Below are 21,485 nucleotides of genomic sequence, written 5' to 3'. Positions count from 1 at the left end.
GTCTAGGCTTTGCATCCCACCCCCATCCCTTCTCTGTGCCCCACTGCCTGGGCTGAGCGCAGAGGGAGAGTGCTTTAAATGCTTGCTGAATGAAGTGGTGAAGGAACAGCAATATCTCTTTTTCCACAGGATCATAAATCGCGGAACAAAAAACACTCTCCACAACTATTTTCCTCTGCTTGACACTGGATTTATTGGAACAGGAAACAGACAGCTTCTTAGTGTAGCAATACTTGCCAAGAGTGCTGCTCGCTGTGGGGGTTGGTCTGCATTTACTTTATTGGTTCCAGCTTTCTTTTTTAAAGTGTTAATTAATTATGGCTTAAAAATTGACTCCCTTAACTCTCCCTTGTTTCTTCTCATCTCCTTTGGGTAAAGGCCCAATTCCCATCAGTACCCATCTGGGGCATGTCCTAGCTTGGTCCCCCAATGGCCAGCTGCCTTAGAGAAGGAATGGAAACCAGGGAGCTGGGAATGTGAAGAAGCAGTAGTTATTACCTCCTCTCTAAGATTGTAGGAGTAGGATGGATGGGGAGGGAGAGATCTGGGCATCATCTATAAAGAGTTAATAATTAAACCCAGGTAAGATGATCAGAAGAGGAGAGGAGAGAAAGAGAAGAGGAGAGGAGAGGAGAGAAAGGGAAAGGGAAAGGGAAAGGGAAAGAAGAGAGGAGAGAACGCCAGGACAGGGTGCTTAGATGTTTAAGAGACCTCAAAGAAAGATGATCTTGACCAACTTTTTTATTTTACCTATGAGGAAATGGTGACCCAGAGAGGACTTGTTTAAAGGACTTGCTCTTTTCCAAGGGTTGGTGCCTTTAAGGCCAAGAGGCTAAAATAAAACAGGAGAACATATGTTGCTCCCTACCCCACCCCACATATCTCCCCCATGGCTAAGAAACCCTCAGTATAAAATACAACATTGAAAAATTAGAGACCACTGAACAAGCGACCCAGAGCCTTTTCCCCTCTAAAGCTCAGGTTGCCTTCTATCTACTCCATTATATCTTGTATTTATCTTGTTAGGTACATGTTGTTTCCAATATTAGAAGGTGACACTGAATGGTAGAGCTGAGACTAAGGCTCTGGACTCCTGACTTCCAGCCCATTACCACTATATTCTTCCTTGAGAGAAAGGATCTTTTTTTTTTTAACTTTCTTTATGTCCATAGAAGCATAACACAGTGTATGGGTCAGGATAAGCACTAAATAAATGTTGACTGACAAAAACAAAAAGGCAAATAACTTGTTCCTGGGTGCACTTCAAGTCAGGAGTGAATCCCAGAAGAAAATTCAGGGTTTATTTTGCTTCCTTCGTGTCCAGGGAGTTTGGAGAATGGAACACACCATGCCAAATGGCACAATCAATACACAGAAGAGTGGCTTTGGAATGACTTGGTGAATTCTGGATGCCTCCTATGGCAGGTAGAAAGGTAGACAGAAAGATACTCTTGAGCATCCTTACTCTGTCTCAAACTGTAGGGAAGAGGTCTCTCCAGGTCAGTCCATCTCCCTTCTTTGGGTCCAACCACTTCCCACAGGCAAAGATGGTGGCAACTCCACTGCTGGTGTTGGCAACCTCCACCCTCTCCACTTGCCAGCCAGAGCTGGGACCTTTGCCATCATGCTCCAGCCTCACTTTACGGAGCTCCCCCAGGTCCAGAGTCTCCAGGCAAAAGCGGTCAGTGTGGCCCCTCTCAAAGAGGTTGTGCATACGCCTCTTAAGCTCCCGCTTCCCTGTGTCACCATTGGCGCCAAAGATGGTGATCATGACATTGGCATCTGTGCCTGCTCCAGGGTCATAACCCGTCGTGATTATGACCTCATACTTGACCGACACCAGGCTCTGTATCTTGCTGGCAAAGCTCTCGGTCACCTTCGTGACCTCAAAGACCTTGAAGTACTTTTTCTTTTTCTTTAGGGGGATTTTGTAGTCACAGTTAAAAAAGTACCTAGAGATACATAATGGAAAAGAAGAGATTGAAGCCTCGGTGAAAATTATCTAAGATCCTCACTCCAAGACCCGCCAGGGGTACAGCAGAATAAACCCTAGATTTAAAATCTAGGCACAGTGGATAGAATGCTAGGCCTGGAGTCAGGAGGTCCTTGGTTCGAGGCTTGCCTTTAATACTTACTGTCAATGTGACTCTCTGCAAATCACAGCTTCTCAGTGTCTTAGAGAAGTCTTAAATGGTAGAGAAATTTCTGATCTGTATTGGTAGAGTTTCCTCCTCCAGGAGGCTTCGGGATCAATGAAATCACATCTAATCCCTATCCTTATATAAATATATTACCTATAAATATATGCAATATCAAAACCCCTTTAATACTATGCAAATATGTATATGCAATCTAGAAAGCCTTTAATGCTATGTAAACATCTCATAATCATAACATGTAAAGACATTTTATAATTAAAAAAAAAACCCAAACTCTGTGGAATTTCCCTTTTGGAAGTTCTTGGGAATAGGAGATGTTATTATCTAGCTGGACTAGAGTCTTGCCTAAAGTGTGTGGGGGTGGGGGGGGGTGGATTAGCTGGCCTTGCAAGGTCAGCCCCAGAGTTCCCTGATTGGCCAGCATTTCTGAGAGCTTTAGGCAAGTGCGGAAATGAGATCATTCCCTAGGCAGTGAGTGAGGTCAAGCCAGCTCTATTGGGAGTAGAGGTCTGAGCAGAAAGAGCCAGCGAGGAGAGACAAAATCATGCCAGATTTGGCTGGGAGAGCAGGGAAAAGGGGGAATGCCCAGGCACCGAGCCCTCCTCCTCCATGCCCAGCAGTAAGCTGCTGTGAACGGTTGGAGCAGATGCCGAGAGATGTGTGCCTTCAGTTACTGCCGTGGCCCCGTGGCAGTCTGCGTGGAACCCACCAACAGCGTGTCTGCAATTAGAACTGACAAAAGCCTAGTGAAGTCTGAATGCTATGGAGCTCTCAGGGATACATTTCATTTCCAATCAAGGAAATGATTTCCAAATGATCCTCTCCTCTCATCCTCCCTGTCATGACAGTATTCATGCCACCTCCCAGGAAACTGAACTGAACACAAAAATCAGGGAATATTTAGAGCTAGAAGGGACCTTCAATGCCCAACTCTTTCATTTTACTGAAGAGGAAACTGAGGCTGGGAAGCTCAAGCAAATTTCTGAAGGTCAGGTGGCACAATGGCAGAGCTGAGACTAGGACCCAGGAGTCCTGACTTCCAGCCCAGTGGTACAATATCATGCTGCCTTTCTTCATCCAGGCTTACCAGGACAGGAAACCCCAATGCAAAAGTCTTGGGATGGCAGTCTCAGAAAGTTAGCTTTGTAATGTACATGCATGCGTGTGTGGATGAGAAAGAGAGAGACAGACAGACAGAGGGAGAGAGACAGAGATAGGGAGAGAGGGAGAGGAGGATATGATGATAACTTTATTGCAAAGAATTATTCATTTGATCTTCATTTTATAGATGATGAAAGAGATATTGAGAGAAATTAAATGACGTGTCCTGGCTCACTTCACTAGAAAATGATATAGAGACAGAATTTGAACTTGGTTCTTCCTGATTCCAAGTCCAGCACTCTCTGTGCTGAAGCACCTCACTGCCTAGGTAAAATGGAAGGAAAGATACTGGATTGCCTTATATGTACAGACTAGAAAATAAAAACATAAGCTGAAGTTATCACTGGCAAATACTGAAATTTTGAACCTGCACTTCAAAGGAGTGGATTCCCTTTGCCAGCTGATTAATTCTGGGAGAGACTGGAGACCTGATATCCTGGGTTGTAGTATTGTTATACTGGGGCAGAAAATGCCTTAAACCATGTCAGGAGAACTCGGTTCTAAGATCCTGGCTTTGCCACTCATTAGTTGTGTGTGATCTTGGGCAAGTCATTCATGATTCCAAGACACATTTTCATGATCTCTAAAACTGAAATAGATTACATTAGCTCATATTTTTCTCCTTTTGCAGATGAGTCAGGAGCTCTGAGTTCTAGTCTTATCTCTGGCACTAACCGAATGAGGAAACTGAACTGGCATTTCTCCCATATAAGAAATAGGAGGAAACTGAAGGATATTCAAAGGAGATAAAATCACTTTTTCAAAGTCACACAGCTAGTAACTATAGAACCAGGATTCCAAGTAGGTAGTGTACTTTCACTTCACCATTGACCCCTGGTCTGTTGTATTCCTTTTAGCTCAAACATTCTAAAACCCCTTGTTTCCCCAACAGAGATGTGAAAAGTGTTTCCTAGGGTGAATTTCAGGGGCACTATGGAAAACCCAAAGTCTGACAGAAATTAATGCATCTTCCCCACTTGTTTCTTTCTTTCTGAGCTTTTACCTCCATCACCTCACCACACTCACACTTTTGATTCCAGGTGCCAAGGCAGCTGAAAAGGATCCTTTCTTTTGTTTGTATTTGCCCTGATGCTACTTCTCCTCTGTGTTAAGGTGACAAGTCAGAGACTGAAATTCAATAAATCTCTTGTTTGATATCTTAGTGGATTCCTTCAGTCTTCACTTAACTCTCTCTTCCATGATAGCTAATAACAACAAGCATCTATACAGTAATTTAAGTTTATCAAGGCTCTTTAGATATTATCTTATTTGATTTTACAACATATCTGAGATACTTTTATTATACATTTTTGCAGATGAGGAAACTGAAGCTGATCTATATCCCAACACTCTATCAACTACTCCTTCTAGCTACCTACCCATTACTTATCCTTTGAGTCTACTCTTCTCCAGTTCTTTTAACTATTAGTGCTTAATAAATGTGTGCCCCTCTCTCTTTTCTCTTACTTTCTCTCTTCCTTTGACTCTATCTGTTCATCTGTCTGTCTGTCTGTCTGTCTATCTATCTGTCTGTCTGTCCGTCCATCTCTGTCTGTCTGTCTATCTCTGTCCATTCATCTATCTGTCTCTCTCTTTCTCTATCTGTCTATCTCTGTCTCTGCCTCTGTCTCTCTATCTGTCTATCTCTGTCTCTCTGTCTCTCTCTCTCTCTCTGTCTTTCTGTCTCTCTCTACATACACACACACACACACACACACACACACACACACACACATATATATACATTATATATATATACATATGTATGTATGTATAAATCTACTATTGAGCTGTTATGCAGAAGACTCACTTTTGCTTGGCCCAGAAAGCTGGGCTAGGAGCAACACTATTAGAATCTTCTTTGTAGTTGACTCAGTTCTTTAATGTTGTATTGGACTACTTCTGATACCTAGACTGGTGCTTCGTCTTTCAGGTTACTGTGGCGGTATTTAATGAGTGGATTTCTTTCTGTTCCCCTGGTCAAAAGAGGCAAATTGAAGATACCAAACTTGGACCACCTAATCCCCCCATCCCTGGTATTTGGGGTGGGAGAGGCTATCTAGGGAGTCTTTCTTCTATAATATAAATATCTATCCACTACATACTAACTCATGGACTTAACTTCATGGAGAGTATAAGGTTTATTCTCCTGATCTGTACATAGGCAGGAAGGTATCTTTAATATTACATCTTTCCTCTCTGTCTTTTGGCAAAGTTGAGACATTTGCTTCCCAAGATCTGATTTTCTATAAGGAACAGTCAGGATATACTCTTCCTTTTGGTACCATTACCCTTCCAGTCCTTCTCCTTATAGATTTATAGGGCTATAGCCTTAAGCTTGATAGGACATCCTTTCCAGTTCCATTCCTAGGATTTGATTCACAGACCTCATTATTTTTGGTAAATCCAACTACTATGTGTCCATGTTGGATCTTGTGGCATTTGGGAGGGAGGGCAATCTTACTGAACCACAAGACCATTGTGCCAAGGCCATATAGTTATACCAAATGTCCTATGCATCTTCTGGCCTGGCATAGCAGAGTACATATGTCCTGCACATATAAGTGAGCTTTTATTATCAATTTGGATAAAGGTACAAATGGCATTTTTGTAGATTTTGTGGGATGACACATTGTTGGAAGGGAGAGCTAATATGCTGACAGTCAGAACTCAAGGTCTAAAGATTTCAATAAACTGGAATGATGGAATAACAACAAAAATTGCTTAAGTTAATTTGTGCATAGTAGAACATTAAGGGTGGGACTAGATTTGTGATTTTATTGATGTCAGGAACTCTTGGGCAAGAAATTTTATCCTTCTTTGGGAAGAGGAACAATGATATCACAGGATAAGGAAACTCATTATATCAATGCAAGTCAATCAATCACTAAACTTCATGAAGTGCCCATTTGAGCTAGGCACTGATCATCACCTTTCTTTCAACTTGCAGTCTTAGAAATTTGCCTAGAGCACAGAGAAGTTAAATGGCCTTCCCAGGGTCAAACAGCCTGCCATTTTGTGTCAGAGGCAATACTTGAACCTAATTTCACCTCTAGATTGTCTATGTTATATTGCTTCTCAGTAGAAGATAATCAAGATAAATGTAAAGACTTGTACTTTGGTTTAAAAAAATCAATGGCACAAGTGCAGAGTGGGGGAGAATTGGCTTAATGGTAGTTCATGTGGAAACATTTAAGACTTTCATTAGACTACAAAGCTTTCTCTCTCTCTCTCTCTCTCTCTCTCTCTCTCTCCCCACACCCTTCTCTCCATCCATCATATATACTATTCTAAGACAGAAGGTAAGGGTGAAAAAATAGATATATATTTAGTTTTTATTAGTTATATATAATTTATATAACTTATATATAATTTACATATATGTACATATGTTTTTAACCCTTACCTTCTGTTTTAGAATCAGTACTAGGTATCAGTTCCAAGGCAGAAGAGTAGTAAGAGCAAGGACAATTGGGGTTAAATGGCTTGCTCAGGGTCACACAGCTAGGAAGTGTCTGAGGTCATATTTGAACTCAGGACCTCCTATCTCTGGGTCTGATGCCCTATCCACTGATCCAACTAATTGCCTGTATATATATATATATATATATATATATATATTTAAACCCTTGTACTTCGGTGTATTGACTCATAGGTGGAAGATTGGTAAGGGTGGGCAATGGGGGTCAAGTGACTTGCCCAGGGTCANTTTTTTTTTATAAAACCCTTGTACTTCGGTGTATTGTCTCATAGGTGGAAGATTGGTAAGGGTGGGCAATGGGGGTCAAGTGACTTGCCCAGGGTCACACAGCTGGGAAGTGGCTGAGGCCGGGTTTGAACCTAGGACCTCCTGTCTCTAGGCCTGACTCTCACTCCACTGAGCTACCCAGCTGCCCCCTGCCTGTATATATTTTATTTTATTTCATTTTAATTTTTTTAAACCCTTACCTCCTGTCTTAGAATCAATACTATGTATTGGTTCCAAGGCAGAAGAGTGGTAAGGGTGGGCAATGAGAGTCAAGTGTCTTGCCCAGGGTCACACAACTAGGAAGTGTCTGAGGCCAGATTTAAACCCAGAACCTCCTAGATTTAACCAGGCCTAACTCTCAATCCACTGAGCCATCCAGCTGCCCCCATATATTTTAATATGATATGTTTAACCTAAAATATAATGTGACCTTTTAACTCAGTTCAGGTCAAATGTTTAGGTACTGCTTAGGAGTCTCTCCTTTGCACAGCACCATGTATACAGTTAGCTACGACAGTCTCTCTTCTTAAGGAGCAAATAATCTAAATAGAAGGTTTACATTAGCAAAGGTATGGGGTATAGAATGAAGGTGGTGATATCTCACTCTGTGCTGCTAAGATCATATGTAGATTATGATAACAATTCTGGGAACTGCATTAAAATTTTTTTAGTTACAATTTTTAAAAATTTAAAAAGAAAAGGAACAAAATGAAATATAAATCAAGAGGAGAGTGACCAGGTTAGTGATGGGTCCAGAAATTTTGTAATGAGAAAAATGCTTGAAAGATGTTTAGTATGAAGTAGAGAAAACTGGGGGAGAAACACATAATAACACTTTTCAAATATCTGGAGGATTGTCTCATGTGGGAAAAGGGACAAGCTTGTTTTCAGTAGTTCTGGAGAGTAGAAGTAGGAAGAAAGGGTGGAATTTACAAGGAGACAGGCTGATCCAGGAAAAGGAAGGATTTCTAACAACCAGAGCAATCAAAAAATGGTACAGACTGCTTCTGGAGGCTCTGAGCTTCCCATTACTGGAAGTGTACGAGCAGGGCTTAGCAATCTTCTGTTAGAAGATTTCTGCAACTGGGTAGAAGGTCAGACAAAATAACTTCTAAGGACCCTTCCAACTGGTATTTAATGACTGATTCCTTGTGACAAATTTCTTTGGCATATCCCTTCGATGTCTTCCCTATTTCCTTGCGTCCTCGTGTGATGCTCTTTAGACAACCAGGTTCTTCCTTTACCCAACTTTCTATGGTTGTGCCAATGACACCAACCCGGTTTTGCCCACAGCAAAACTGGGCAGAAGATCCGTAGCCACCTAGGGAAATGCATCTCAGCAATCTGCACCTTTCCAGCTGGGAAGTCCCACTTAGACCCAGGCCAAGTGAGGAAGTTACATACACATTGTTGAACTCTAACTCTGTGATGGTGATGGTCTTCACGTGCCAGAGTATCTCCCTGGGAGGCATCCTCTGTCCTTCTCTGGGCATGTGCCACAAACTCAGTGATGTTATTTCACCCACAAAGATGCTGTCAAATTCAAATTTGTCAGTGCCATTTCTGTAGGAAACAAAAGATACTGTCAATGAGCCATCCCACACAGTTCACTCATTTCCTTCCCTATTTTATTTATCCATTCATTCAAAGAAAAAATTTTGAGTGTCAATTATATGTGAAGCACTTAAACTGGACATTAAGGGATGCAAAGAGTGCCTGGATTGATTTGGGCTACATTTTAGTTGGGGTGGCAAAACTACTCCCCATGAAACAATTCAATAACCATACACTAAGGCTGAAAGAATGGCAAAGGCAGAAAGTGCTTATAGAAGTTCAGACAAAGGAGAGACCACTGAAGTCTGGGCTGCTAGGGGAAGACTTTATGGAGAAGGAAGGACTGTAACCTTGGCTGATGGATAAGACTTAGATGGCAGGGGAAGGCAGAGGGTAATAACAATGAGCCAAGTCATGGAAATGGGAATGTACATGGACCATGGAAATGAAAACGAGTCCAGCCTTGCTGGAGACTAGAGAGATAGAAGATTAGAAAATAAAAACTATGGGTCAAAGAGTGGTGGGTCATTGGATGACAGGATGAAGAACAGAGACTTTATATACTGTGGGCAGTGGGGAGGGAGGCATTAAAGCAAAAATGGACAGAATGTTGCCTAAACAGTGTTTTAAGATTAATCTGGCAGTAGAATACCAAAGAACCTAGACTTAAAGGTGATAGGATTCCTCAGGAATTAGGGAATACAATTAAAAATGTTTTTGGATACATCCTTACAAAATCAAAAGAATACTAAGTGATTCTAACAGTAGCGCTTTCAAAATTACAAAGCACTTTCCCTGTATTATTTCATCTGAGCCTCTCAAGAACCCTATGAATTAACTGATTCAGGTTTTATCATGCCCATTTTACAGGTGAATGTGTTAAGGCTCTGAGTAGTGAGGTGATTTGCCATAGTAAGTGGCAGAGGCAAGATTTAAACTCCCATCTCTGGACCTCCAAGTCCAACTCTACCACCCCACACTGCCTCTCACCTCCATGAACGTTACCTCCTGGAGGGGAGAGATGATGCCTTTTTATTCTCTTTTATCTTCCAAAGTGCCTAGTGTGCTGAGCACCCAGAAGAGATCAGTAAACACCTGCTAATCTGTATCCGAGGACTATAGACTGGGGGCTGCCCTGTCCTTCCTTCTCTCTCCATTCTCTCTCCCACCAAAGGCACGAGGACTTCACTACACCTGCCACTTCTTAAGCCTGTTTTTCTCATGAGCTTCCCTTTCCCTTCCCCCCAGTCTTTGGGTCTCCCCTACTTTCTAAACACCCTGTGCCTAGGGCTGTTTTCGATGAGCAATTCTTTGGATCGGTTTTTTCTTCCTTCCAGAACGATCCAGGCGTTCTCCCTGGTATCTGAATCTCCCGTTTCTATGACGATCTCATAAGCTGCAACAGAGGAGGACAAAAACCAACCATTAGAAGAGGGGAGGCAGCTGCCCATAAGTGGGGATCTGACGCACTGGCTTGTGTCTCCTTGGCCTCATCGTCACCTCTAAGGAGTGGGGAGCATTGGGGATGGGGAGAGATGAGGTTAATTACTGTGCCAAAAGGCTATAAATAGGACCCATTGTGGAAACCAGTATCCCCTAAAGATTCAGTGAATAATTAAGTAATAATTCCCCTTTTCTGTTTATTGTAAAGATTTCTTCACTATATAATCAGTGAGGCAATTGGGAATCAAATGCAGCAGAGAGACCTGCTTGGAGGAAGTGTGAGGAAGACATTGAAGGCAGGTCATGGTGGGGGGAGTGGGGAAGGGGTCTCCAGGGGCTAAGCCTAAATCTCTGTCTCAAATTTCACTACTGTGATCATTCACAAGAAATGGGGATGAGGGTGGAGGGAGGAAGGCTCTAATAGAAATACGCAAGAAGGGGTCTGAACCAGCTTTTTACCAGCCAGCTCCACTCTCCAGATCCATATGCTATTAGCACAAAGAACAATAAAATCACTGAATATTACTGCTGGAAGTGACTTTAGAGGTCATCTACTTGAGCCTTCTAATTTGGTAGAGAAGGATACAGAATCCCACAGAAGGGCAATGATTGGCCTAAGGTCACACAGCTTGTGAAAAGCAGCAATGGGAATCTAATGAAGACCTCCTGGTTCGGAATCCTTTGTCCTTTCCCTGCATGCTGTTGCTACTACTGTGAGTAGCCATAGCAGACATTCTTCTCCACTTCATAGAGAAAAAGCACTTTCTAAAGGGTGTCTCCAAAGACTTTAATTATTTTTTCCAATTATAGCTAAAAATGATTTTTAACATTTTTTAAAAATTGAGTCCCAAATTCATTTCCTTCCTTTTATCCCCTTCCCCTGCCTTGAGAAGGCAAGCATTTGATATAGGTTATATATATGCAGTCACATGGAAAATATTTCCATATTAGTCATGTTGTGAAAGAAAACACAGACCAAAAGAAATCCCCCAAGAAAAATAAAAGAAGTTAAGAAAGAGTACACTTTGATCAGCATTCAGACTCCATCAGTTCTTTCTCTGGAGATAGATAGTATTTTTCATTATGAGTCCTTAATTGACTTAGATCATCTCTTTGCTGAGAACAGCTAAGTCTTTCCCAGTTGATCATCGTTACAATATTGCTGTTATGTTATACAGTGTTCTCCTGGTTCTGCTCAATTCACTTTGTATCAGTTCATGCAAATCTTTCCAGCTATTTCTGAAATCATCCTGCTCATACACAATAGTATTTCAAAACAATCGAATGTGACACTTATTCAGCCATTCCCCATCAGATGGGGATCCCATTAGTTTCCAATTCTTTGCCACCACTTTAAAGAGCTGGTATAAATATTTTTGTACTTATAGGTAGGTCCTTTTCTATTTTTAAAAATCTTTTGTGGATACTTAGTAGTGGTATTGCTGAGTCCAAGGCTATGCCCAGTTTTATTTTTCTTTAGGCATAGGTCCAAATTACTCTCCAGAATGGTTAGGTCAGTTCACAACTTCACTAACAGTGCTTTAGTGTTCTGATTTTCCTACATTCCCTTCTTTGGTCATTTTCCTTTTCTTTCATATTAGCCAGTCAAATAATTTTGTTGCTTTTTAAAAAATATTTTATATAAAGTAGTGAAGATCTGAGGAAAGTTTTTTATCATGTCACACCAACATACTACAAATATTTCAAAGTAGTAGAAATTTAATCTGAAATTGAGTGATCCAAAAATTTCTCTTTTTAGGTTGTCACAGATGTTCTTAAAAGTCCAAAAGCTGATTTTAAAACAGAAATGATAGGGATGAAGTGGTATCTCCGAGTTGTTTTACTTTTCATTTCTCTAATCAATTGTGATTTAGAGTATTTTTTCATTTCTTTGATTTCTCTGTCTGAAAACTACCTGTTCATATCTTTTGACTATTTATCAATTGGGGAATGACTTATACTCATAAATTTGACTTGTTTCTCCATATATTTGAGAAATGAGGCCTTTATCAGAGAAACTTGCCCCTACCCCGACCCCTTCCCTGTTTCCTGTGTTCCTTCTAATCTTGGCTACACACTGGCTTTGTTTATACAAAACATTTTAAATTTGATGTAATCAAAATTGTCTATTTTATATCCTATAATATTTTCTATCTTTTTTATTCATAAATTCTTCCCTTATCCATAGATTTGACAGGTAAAATATTAAATGCTTCCCTAATTTTCTTATATAACCCTTCTGTCTAAATCATGTACCCATTTTGAACTTATAAGTATAAGATGTTGGTCCTAACCTAGTTTCTGCCAAATTACTTTTCAGTTTTCCAGTTTTGGGGAAATACTTAAGTTCTTGATCCAAAAGCTTGTATCTTCAGGTTTGATAAATCTGAAAATAAAAATTGCTATGGTGCCAGATTGTTTTGATGATTATTGCTTTGTAATTCAGTTTTAGATCTGGTGTAGCTAACTCACCTTCCTTCACATTTTTTTTCATTGATTCTTTGATATTATGAGTCCCTTGATATTCTTGATCTATTGTTCCAGATGAATTTTGTTAGTATTTTTTCTAACCCTATAAAATGGTTGGTATTTTGATTGGTATGGTAAGTAAATTTAGGTAGAATTGTAAATTCTAAGTAAATTTAAGTAGAATTGTAATTTTTATTATCTTGACTTGGCTTACCCATGAGCAATTAATATTTTTCTAATTTTTTAGCTCAGACATTATTTGTGTGAAAAGTGTTTTGTAACTGTGTTTAGATAGTTCCTGGATTTTGATGACTCCCAAGTATTTTATTTTTTAAAATCCTTACTTTCCATTTTAGAATCAGAATCACTACTATATATTGGTTCCAAGGCAGAAGAGTGGTAAGGGCTAGGCAGAGGGGAGTAAGTGACTTGTCCAGGGTCACATAGCTAGGAAGTGTCAGAGGCCACATTTGAACCTAGGACCTCCTATCTCTAATCCTAGTTCTCAATCCACTGAGCCACCCAGATGCCCCCTCCCAAGTATTTAATACTGGCTACTGTTTTTTTTTAATGGAAGTTTTATTTTATCTCTTGCTGCTGGTCTTTCCTGGGAGATACAGAAATTTCTGAGTATTAATGTGGGTCTTTTTATATCCTGCAAAGTTGTTAATTATTTCAACTAGCTTTTTAATTGATTCTCTGGGATTTTTCAAGTATATCATCATATCATCTGCAGAGAGTGATAACTTTGTTTCCTCATTGCCTATTCTAATTTCAATTATTTTTGTTCTCTTATTGCTACAGCTAGCAATTCTAGTACAATTAAATAATAGTGGTGGTGATGAACTTCCTTGTTTCACTCCTGATCTGATTGGAAAGGCTTCTAGCTTATCCCCATAACAAAAAATACTTGCTGATGGTTTTACACAGATACTACTTATCATTTTAAGGAAAGCTCCATTCATTCCTATGCTTTCTAGTGTTAGAATAATGAGAAGGAGTATTATATTTGGTCAAAAGAGTTTTCTGCATCTATTGAGATAATTATATGATTTCTGTTGGTTTTGTTATTGATGTGGTCACTTATGCTGATAGTTTTCCTAATACTGAATCGGTCCTGCCTTCTTGGTATGAATCCCACCATAGAATAGGATATTTTTGATATATTGCTGTAGTTTCCTTACTAGTATTTTATTTTAAATGTTTGCCTCAATATTTATTAAGGAATTAGTGTAGTTTTGACCTACATTTAATTACAATTTAAATTCTGTATGCCCTGCATATAAGATCACCTTTGATTCTCACAATCCCTGTACCTTTTGAGACAGGACTTTTATCTACATTTTATAGATGAAGCTGATCCACTAAATAAACTGCCTCAGGTCATAAAGTGAGTTGATGGCCTGGAACAAAGGCCTTCTAACTCAAGTCTAAAACTCTTTCCACCATGTTATGTTGCTCAAGGAGGAAGAAATTTAAACAAAAATTTTTTTCTCTCTTGGAAAGGGAAGTAGTTGCTTAAGACTTCAAACTATGTGACCTAACAAAAGCAATTTCGCTTCTTAAGGTCTCTCACTTTCCTCATCTGTACAGCGAAGGGTTTGGACAAAATGATCTCTCAGGTCCCTCAGAATTCTAACATTCTAGGCTATATAGTCTCCACCTGCCACAGGAAGGGACTGAGTTCCCTGATATGAAAACAAAACAGAGATACTTTCATACCAGACAAGCCAGCTCAAGTCCCTGGAGAGAGGACTCTCCTGAACTATAGCGTTTTCTTGCTGTTTGTCTAATTTCCATGATTCATGACCATGAGCAGCCAACGGCACTTTGTTGGTACGACTCAGGGGATTATTCTGCCTCACAAATATGATCTCTGCCTCTGACTTATAAATCTAAATGTACCTACCCATCCCAGTAGGCACCAATGGAAGTTCTTAGCAATTGTTTTCCATTTCTGCTCAAAGCCAAAGAGATTTGAGTATCTTTGCTGCTTCCCCCAGGGACCATGTCCCTGAGTTGAGGCCCCTGTTGACTTTTGTGAGTTCCTGCTCTAGAAATGGTGGTTCTAGGGAGCCCTAGACAGGGCTCTGGATAGGGGGTTCTAGACTCCCGCAAAGAGGGATTAGAGAATGCTACTGGATTGTAGTGTGCCTACCAGGAGCTTTCCCACTGACCACCTAACATTTCTGCCATTTGTGACATGCCTCCTGGCTCTTTCAGGGTCTCTGGGGGAGTCACTCCTGTGGTCAGCACCAGCATCCAAAAGTTGACTCAGAACCCACTCTATATGCAGGGAGAGAACATGGTTTTGTACCTTAATGTGGTTTCAGGGACATCTGCATATACCCCCTTTTCCTCCATAATCTCTTGCCAGATCTAGTATCTGGATTTCCACCTTTATGAATTAATGCCTTTGAGTTAAGGCATTGTTGGCCTGTGATAATGCAACTATATTCCCTGGGAGGTAGCTCCTTTGCAGGGGCTAATTTATTTACTGAATTGGTTAGAACTTTGCAGAAGAGGTGTGAGCGGGGATAACATAAAGAGTAGGTTGGTTTAATGAGGATGGTGGAAAGATGTGCCATTTGGAGTTTTTAGGCATCTAGGTGACTGTAATAATACCAGGTGCTTAGGGTGCTGAGTGGTTGGGGACAGGAAGGATGGATAGAAGCTCTGAGATATGGAAGTACAAACTAAAAGAGGGAAAACTCCACACTTCCCAATCCCTCTTGGAGTTTTCTCTGTCTTCTAGTCTTACTGGTTTCTTCCATCTCTTCCAGGATCTCATTGTTGGAACATCGCAAGTCTCGGACCGTCTGTCTGTCCCCCTCACTCTTTGATAGCCAGCGTTCACATGGGAAGCGAAATGTCTCATCCCTGGAGTTGTCCTTCACATCTATGTAGTTTAGATGCCAGCCAGGAAATATTCCTGTGGGAACAGGGATGAGACTAATGGTCAAATTTATTCTCCCCCTTTCCCTTCAACCACCCTCCCCTCTTCCACATAAATCCATCTCTTAGCTATTGACTTCAGGAAAGCTCTCTCTCTCTTGACCTCAGGTTATTCATCTGTATAATGGATGCCAGGGGAAAAGACTAGATGAACCTTAAAACTCCTTCCAGCTCTAAGTGTGGATGACTCCCTTTGGGGGAGAGAATTTCTAAGAATCATCAGAAGTAGCATATCTCAAGATAGTCTATAATAAACCCAAAGAGTCCAGCTTTTGGGACAAAAATCCACTATTTGACAAAAACTGCTGGGAAAATTGGAAAACAATATGGGAGAAATTAGGTTTAGATCAACATATCACACTCTACACCAAGATAAACTTAGAATGGGTGAATGATTTGAATATAAAGAAGGAAACTATAAGCAAATTAGGTGAACATAGAATAGTATACTTGTCAGATCTCTGGGAAAGGAAAGATTTTAAAACCAAGCAAGAGTTAGAAAAAATTACAAAATGTACAATAAATACTTTTGATCACATTAAATTAAAAAGTTTTTGTACCAACAAAACCAATGCCACCAAAATTAGAAGCAATAAATTGGGGAAAAAATCTTTATAACAAAAACCTCTGACAAAGGTCTAATTACTCAAATTTATAAGGAACTAAATCAATTGTACAAAAAAATCAAACCATTCTGCAATTGATAAATGGGCAAGGGACATGAATAGGCAATTTTCAGAGAAAGAAATCAAAACTATCAATAAGCACAAGAAAAAGTGCTCTAAATCTCTAATAATTAGAGAAATGCAAATCAAAACAACTCTGAGGTATCACCTCACACCTAGCAGATTGGTTAAAATGACAACAGGGGAGAGTAATGAATGTTGGAGGGGATGTGGCAAAATTGGGACATTAATGCATTGCTGGTGGAGTTGTGAATTGATCTAATTATTCTGGATGGCAATTTGGAACTATGCTCAAAGAGCACTAAAAGACTGTCTGCCCTTTGATCCAGCCATACCATTGCTGGGTTTGTACCCTAAAGAGATCATAGATAAACAGACTTGTACAAAAATATTTATAGCCATGCTCTTTGTTGTGGCAAAAAAATGGAAAACAAGGGTATGCCCTTCAATTGGGGAATGGTTGAACACATTGTGGTATATGCTGGTGATGGAATACTATTGTGCTCAAAGGAATAATGAACTGGAGGAATTCCATGTGAACTGGAAAGGCCTCCAGAAACTGATGCAGAGTAAAAGGAGCAGAAACAGGAGAACATTATACACAGAGACAGATATACTGTGGTAAAAATCAAACGTAATGGACTTCTCTACTAGCAACAATGCAATGATCCAGGACAACTATAAGGGACCTATGAGAAAGAATGCTACCCACATTCAGAGGAAGAACTATAGGAGTAGAAACACAGAAGAAAAACAACTGCTTGAACACATGGACTGATAGGGATATGATTGGGGATGTAGACTCTAAACAATCACTTTAGTGCAACTATCAATAATATGGAAATAGGTCTTGATCAATGATACATGTAAAACTTAGTAGAATTGCACGTCAGGTATGTGGGTGGTTTGGGGGAGAGGGAAAGAACATGAATCATGTAACCATGGGAAAATATTTTAAATAAAAATTAAAAAAAAAGAAGTAGCATATCTATCTGGCCTAAAGCAAGTTGAGCTGGGAGCCAAAGGCTATAATGAACTTGGCAAAGAGACTGTGACCAGAGCCAGCTGCTCTAACCTTTGCCGGTTGGAGTGAACAATAGGACATTACGGAAAGCCTATGGTCACCATCCCCTCTGGTAGAGCAACAAAGGCTGCATTGTCAAACTTTATAAGTCATTGTGGAACATCTGAAATACAGCTTTTATAGATTGGCCATAGTTGAAAAAAAAACAACCAATTTTTCATAGTTCTAAGGCTGTCTGCATACATCTATCTGAGTGTGTGGCTGTCAATAGTGCTGTAATTTGCATTGCACAGTGTATGAGAAACATCTCATCAAGCTGCAATATAAGTTGGTCTGTCTGTTGGTCTAGTTGCCTCTTAGTCCCTGAGAATCTTGAAAGACAAAGGTTTAATTGCCCTTTCTTTCTTACATACTGTACATATCTCTTCTATTCTTTCATTTGTTCATTCATTCAACAAAAAAATTTTCAGTGCCTCCTATGTAAAATATAATGTTCTAGACACTAGGGAAAAGAGCATAATAAACTACATGGAAATCTCTGTCCTTAAGGAGCTTATTATCTAGGAGTAGATAAAATAATTAAGCATGAAAAAAGGGCAGAGACCAAATATGGGTGAGATTATTGGTGTGAATACTCTCTCTGCCAATGCAGATCAAGATTCTCAGTTCTTCACATTTCAAAGATGGTCTTTAAGAATTGTGGCTAAAGAGTTCATCAGTTTGTTTGTCAGTCTTTTGGTGGTAAGTCTCTCAAACCTGATGAGGTTGGTCTCAAGAGGCCCATACAGCCCATCACTGATTTCAGTTCAGAGCCAATCCAACTTGGTAAATCATGCCTGAACTAATACCTTGCTGATTTCACCTTCTAGACTGAACCCAAGGTAACCACCATGCCATCACAAGTAGGACAGAAATGGAGGAGATAATAATATAATATTGTATTTTATAATATGCACAAGTTATAACATGAAAATGTAGGGGAACAGAGAATAGACTATCAAATTCAAGTTGGGAAGGGTCACTGAGGGTAAGATTGGAAGTCAGAGAAGACCTAATGGAAGAGGTAGCTGAAGTGCCACCTTGAAGAAAAAGTCTTGAAGGAAGGGGAAGATTTCAACAGGTGAAGATATGGGGAGAGATCATTCGGTGTATAGGTTATAATGTATACTGTGGCAGGAACATGGCAAAAAAAACACAACAGGAATTTATAAAATGAATGACAAAGGAGTAGCTAGGTAGCAGAGTCCTGGAGTTGGGAGGACCTTGATTCAAATCTGGTCTTAGACACTTTCTAGTTGTGAGATCCTGGGCAAGCACTTAACTCCAGTTTGCCTAGCCTTTACTTCTCTTCTGACTTAGACTCAATATGTTGTCTTGATTCTAAGACAGAAGGTAAGAGTATTTTTAAAAAAGGAATTAATACAAGTAGCATGACACAATGGGAAGAGCATAGAATTTGGAGTCAGCAGACTTGGGTTCACATCTTGACTCAGCTACCTTGGAGACTTTCCCAGAGATGCATAGACTTGGGAATCAGGCAGCAAGAATGAAATGCTAGCTTTCTTTCATGGAAAGTTCATTGGTAGAGGAGTCCTGCCAAAGAGACAGAGGATAACTTGATTGAAGGTGTAAGCTGCAACAAAACACACTCTTGTTGAGTAAAAAAAGGGTGGAAACCAAAAAGAATTGTTCATTTAAAATATACTTTTATTAAACTTAAATTCAAATAATTTTAATAACCTGCTTTTGAAATGGCTATTTTCGAACTTGAAAATACTATCATTATTAAATTAATTTTCTTTTGACTCCTCTTCTCACCCATCTAGTTGAGCTTTTCTATGCCCTTGGGAAAGTCTCTTTGGTCAATGTGAAAATGGGCTTATTGGTGCACTTGAATAGAAATATGAAGCCAATCTAATTTCCATTCATTCTGACACATATTTATTAAGTGCGTGTAGCTGATTCTGCTAGATGGTACCAACATTAAATAAGGCATCAGCTATTATCCTCATGAAGTTTATGCTCTAGGACAGGGGTACCTGACCTAGGGTCTATAAACTTAAAAAATGTTTTGATAACTACATTCTATTATAATTTCCTCAGCAATCTTATATAATTTATTTTATGCATTTAAAAACATGATTGTGAAAAGAGGTCCATGGCACAAAAAAGTGAAGAATTCCTGCTCTAGGCAAATGTTAGGGAACAGATATGAATCATATACTAGAATTCCCAAAGGACGACTAGAGAATTTAAAGGTCAAGGAGGAGGGGTAAAGGCAAGAATGGAGAAAAACTTTACAGAGTTTTCAAGGGTCAGAACCACTAAGAAGATTTGTGCTTGTGCTTTTATGTGTGTGTGTGTGTGTGTGTGTGTGTGTGTGTGTGTGTGTGTGAGAGAGAGAGAGAGAGAGAGAGAGAGAGAGAGAGAGAGAGAGTGAGAGAGAGAGAGAGAGAGAGGAAAGAAGAAGGAAGTAAGAGTACTTTGGGTGAAGTTATTTTGACATTCTGACTTGACAGTAAATTTGCTTACTCTTCAAACAAAAGAAAAAATCTACCTTCTGGGAAAGAACTGAAATTGTAACACCAACTCCCCAGGGTCAGCTCAGCTCGAGGTTCCTTAATGAGGCTTTTCTGGGTGGCTTTTACCTGGTATTCTTCCTTTTGAGAAAAAATCCTCTTTCCCAAGAAGACAGGATACTTTCAGATGTTTCCCACCTCTGCTGTCCTAAGCAGGTAGAGATGATTTCATTGACAAGACCTAGCACTGTATGGCAAAACCCAAGGAACAGTGCTGATTCTTTAGTGTCAATCAATCAACAGGCATTGATTAAAGCTCCACCACTTGCCAGGAACTGTGGTAGACACTAGTGACACAAAGGATGAAATGCTCCCAGCTCTCAGGGAGCTCACACTGTTAACAGAGGACCAGAATAAGCAATGAAAACTATTGTTGGGCACCTGCCATCATTCTGGTTATTCAGAGTGGGAACGAAAGGGCTAAATCTTTGTGTTTTGTGCTCTCCCATTCCCCCTTCAGGAACTCCAACCCTTATTCTATGTTTGCCTTCTCTCTTCATTCACCCTAGGGCCTCCCTTCAATGACCTCAATAAGATATTTTGAACCTTCCATCACTCCAAGATCTTAGGGCCTTTACGGAAAGCCTAGGCAAAGCAGTTGGGCAGCTGGGTGGAATAATGGATAGAATGCCAGGCCTGGAATAAGGAAGATTCATCTTTGAAGTTCAAATCCAGTCTCAGACACTTACTGTGTGACCCTGGACAAGTCATTTAACCCTGTTGGCTTCCGTTTCCTCATCTGTAAGATGAGCTGGAGAAAGAAATAGCAAATTACTCCAGTATCTTTGCCAAGGAAATCCCAAATGGGGTCACAAAGAGTTAAACAACATACAACAACAGACAAAGAGTCAGGGATCTCACTAAGGGGAGAGATACAAAGAACCTAAGAATTCTTCTCAGTACTTTTGACATTTTAGTTGAGGACTTGTTGCCCAAGGCTCTCCAAATCATGTATCAGCTGATGCCTATTTTACCTCCAACTAAAGTCATCTGAATTTCCTGGGATTCTGTAGCAAAATATAATTTGAATAAGTCAGTCTTATGAGTAGAGAAATTAAAAGCCTAAGGTGAGAAGTGACCATATCCATACTTGGAAAAGCAAAAGATACTTCCAGATAAATAAGGATGCTTTAAAAAGAAAATGCATCCACAGAAAATGCCAACTTGGATTTCAAGGGAGTTGAGTTAACAAGACAGTGGTTCAGCTTCAAGAACCGGGTGAGTAGCAAGCATAGACCAACTAGATGACTGTTTACAAGGTTGGTTGTTTTTTTTTTCCTTAGAAAAGCCCTGATTATCAAAACCATCTCTTCTGAGCTCCCAACCCAAATTTGTCTCATGCTTAAAAACCTCCATTAGCATTTACTTATGATTTTTTCAAGAGATGCCAGTTAAAATGAAAATGCCCTGCTATTGATCAATATTAACTCCTCAGCAAGAGATAGCTCATCAACTTCTTTTCAATTTGATAAAACATGAACTCCATGCACAAAAGGGAACTGGTTGTACCATGCTACTAATCAGTCCCAGGTGGGAAACTGAGACCCTGCGAGGTTCCATATGCTGTTGGATAAGTGACCAGGAGGTTCCACCTTCTGATCATGCAAAGCACAGGTTGCTGGCCTGGCTTCAAAAATCCATGTGGATGGAGATGACTCTGGCATTGATAAAGGTCTTCCTTTTCCTCCCCTTTCTTCACTCAGACTA

General features: G+C 40.0%; 1 protein-coding gene across 1 annotated transcript in view; it reads right to left on the bottom strand.

The window, feature by feature from the left end:
• Window positions 1-1,471: 1,471 nt before the first annotated feature.
• Window positions 1,472-21,485, bottom strand: part of LOXHD1 (lipoxygenase homology PLAT domains 1) — a 293,979-nt gene continuing 273,965 nt past the window's right edge. Inside the window, exons 38-41 of the mRNA XM_044681634.1 lie at window positions 15,296-15,466; window positions 9,889-10,018; window positions 8,473-8,631; window positions 1,472-1,952 (exon numbers count right to left, since the gene is read on the bottom strand). Of these exons, the coding sequence (XP_044537569.1) occupies window positions 1,472-1,952; window positions 8,473-8,631; window positions 9,889-10,018; window positions 15,296-15,466 (941 nt within the window). The remainder of the gene's footprint in view (window positions 1,953-8,472; window positions 8,632-9,888; window positions 10,019-15,295; window positions 15,467-21,485) is intronic.

Source organism: Gracilinanus agilis, chromosome 1 (genome assembly GCF_016433145.1).
Source record: "Gracilinanus agilis isolate LMUSP501 chromosome 1, AgileGrace, whole genome shotgun sequence".
Classification (NCBI taxonomy): Eukaryota; Metazoa; Chordata; class Mammalia; order Didelphimorphia; family Didelphidae; genus Gracilinanus; species Gracilinanus agilis.
Note: the sequence above shows the minus strand (reverse complement) of the source record. Positions and strands in the feature narration are given on the sequence as shown.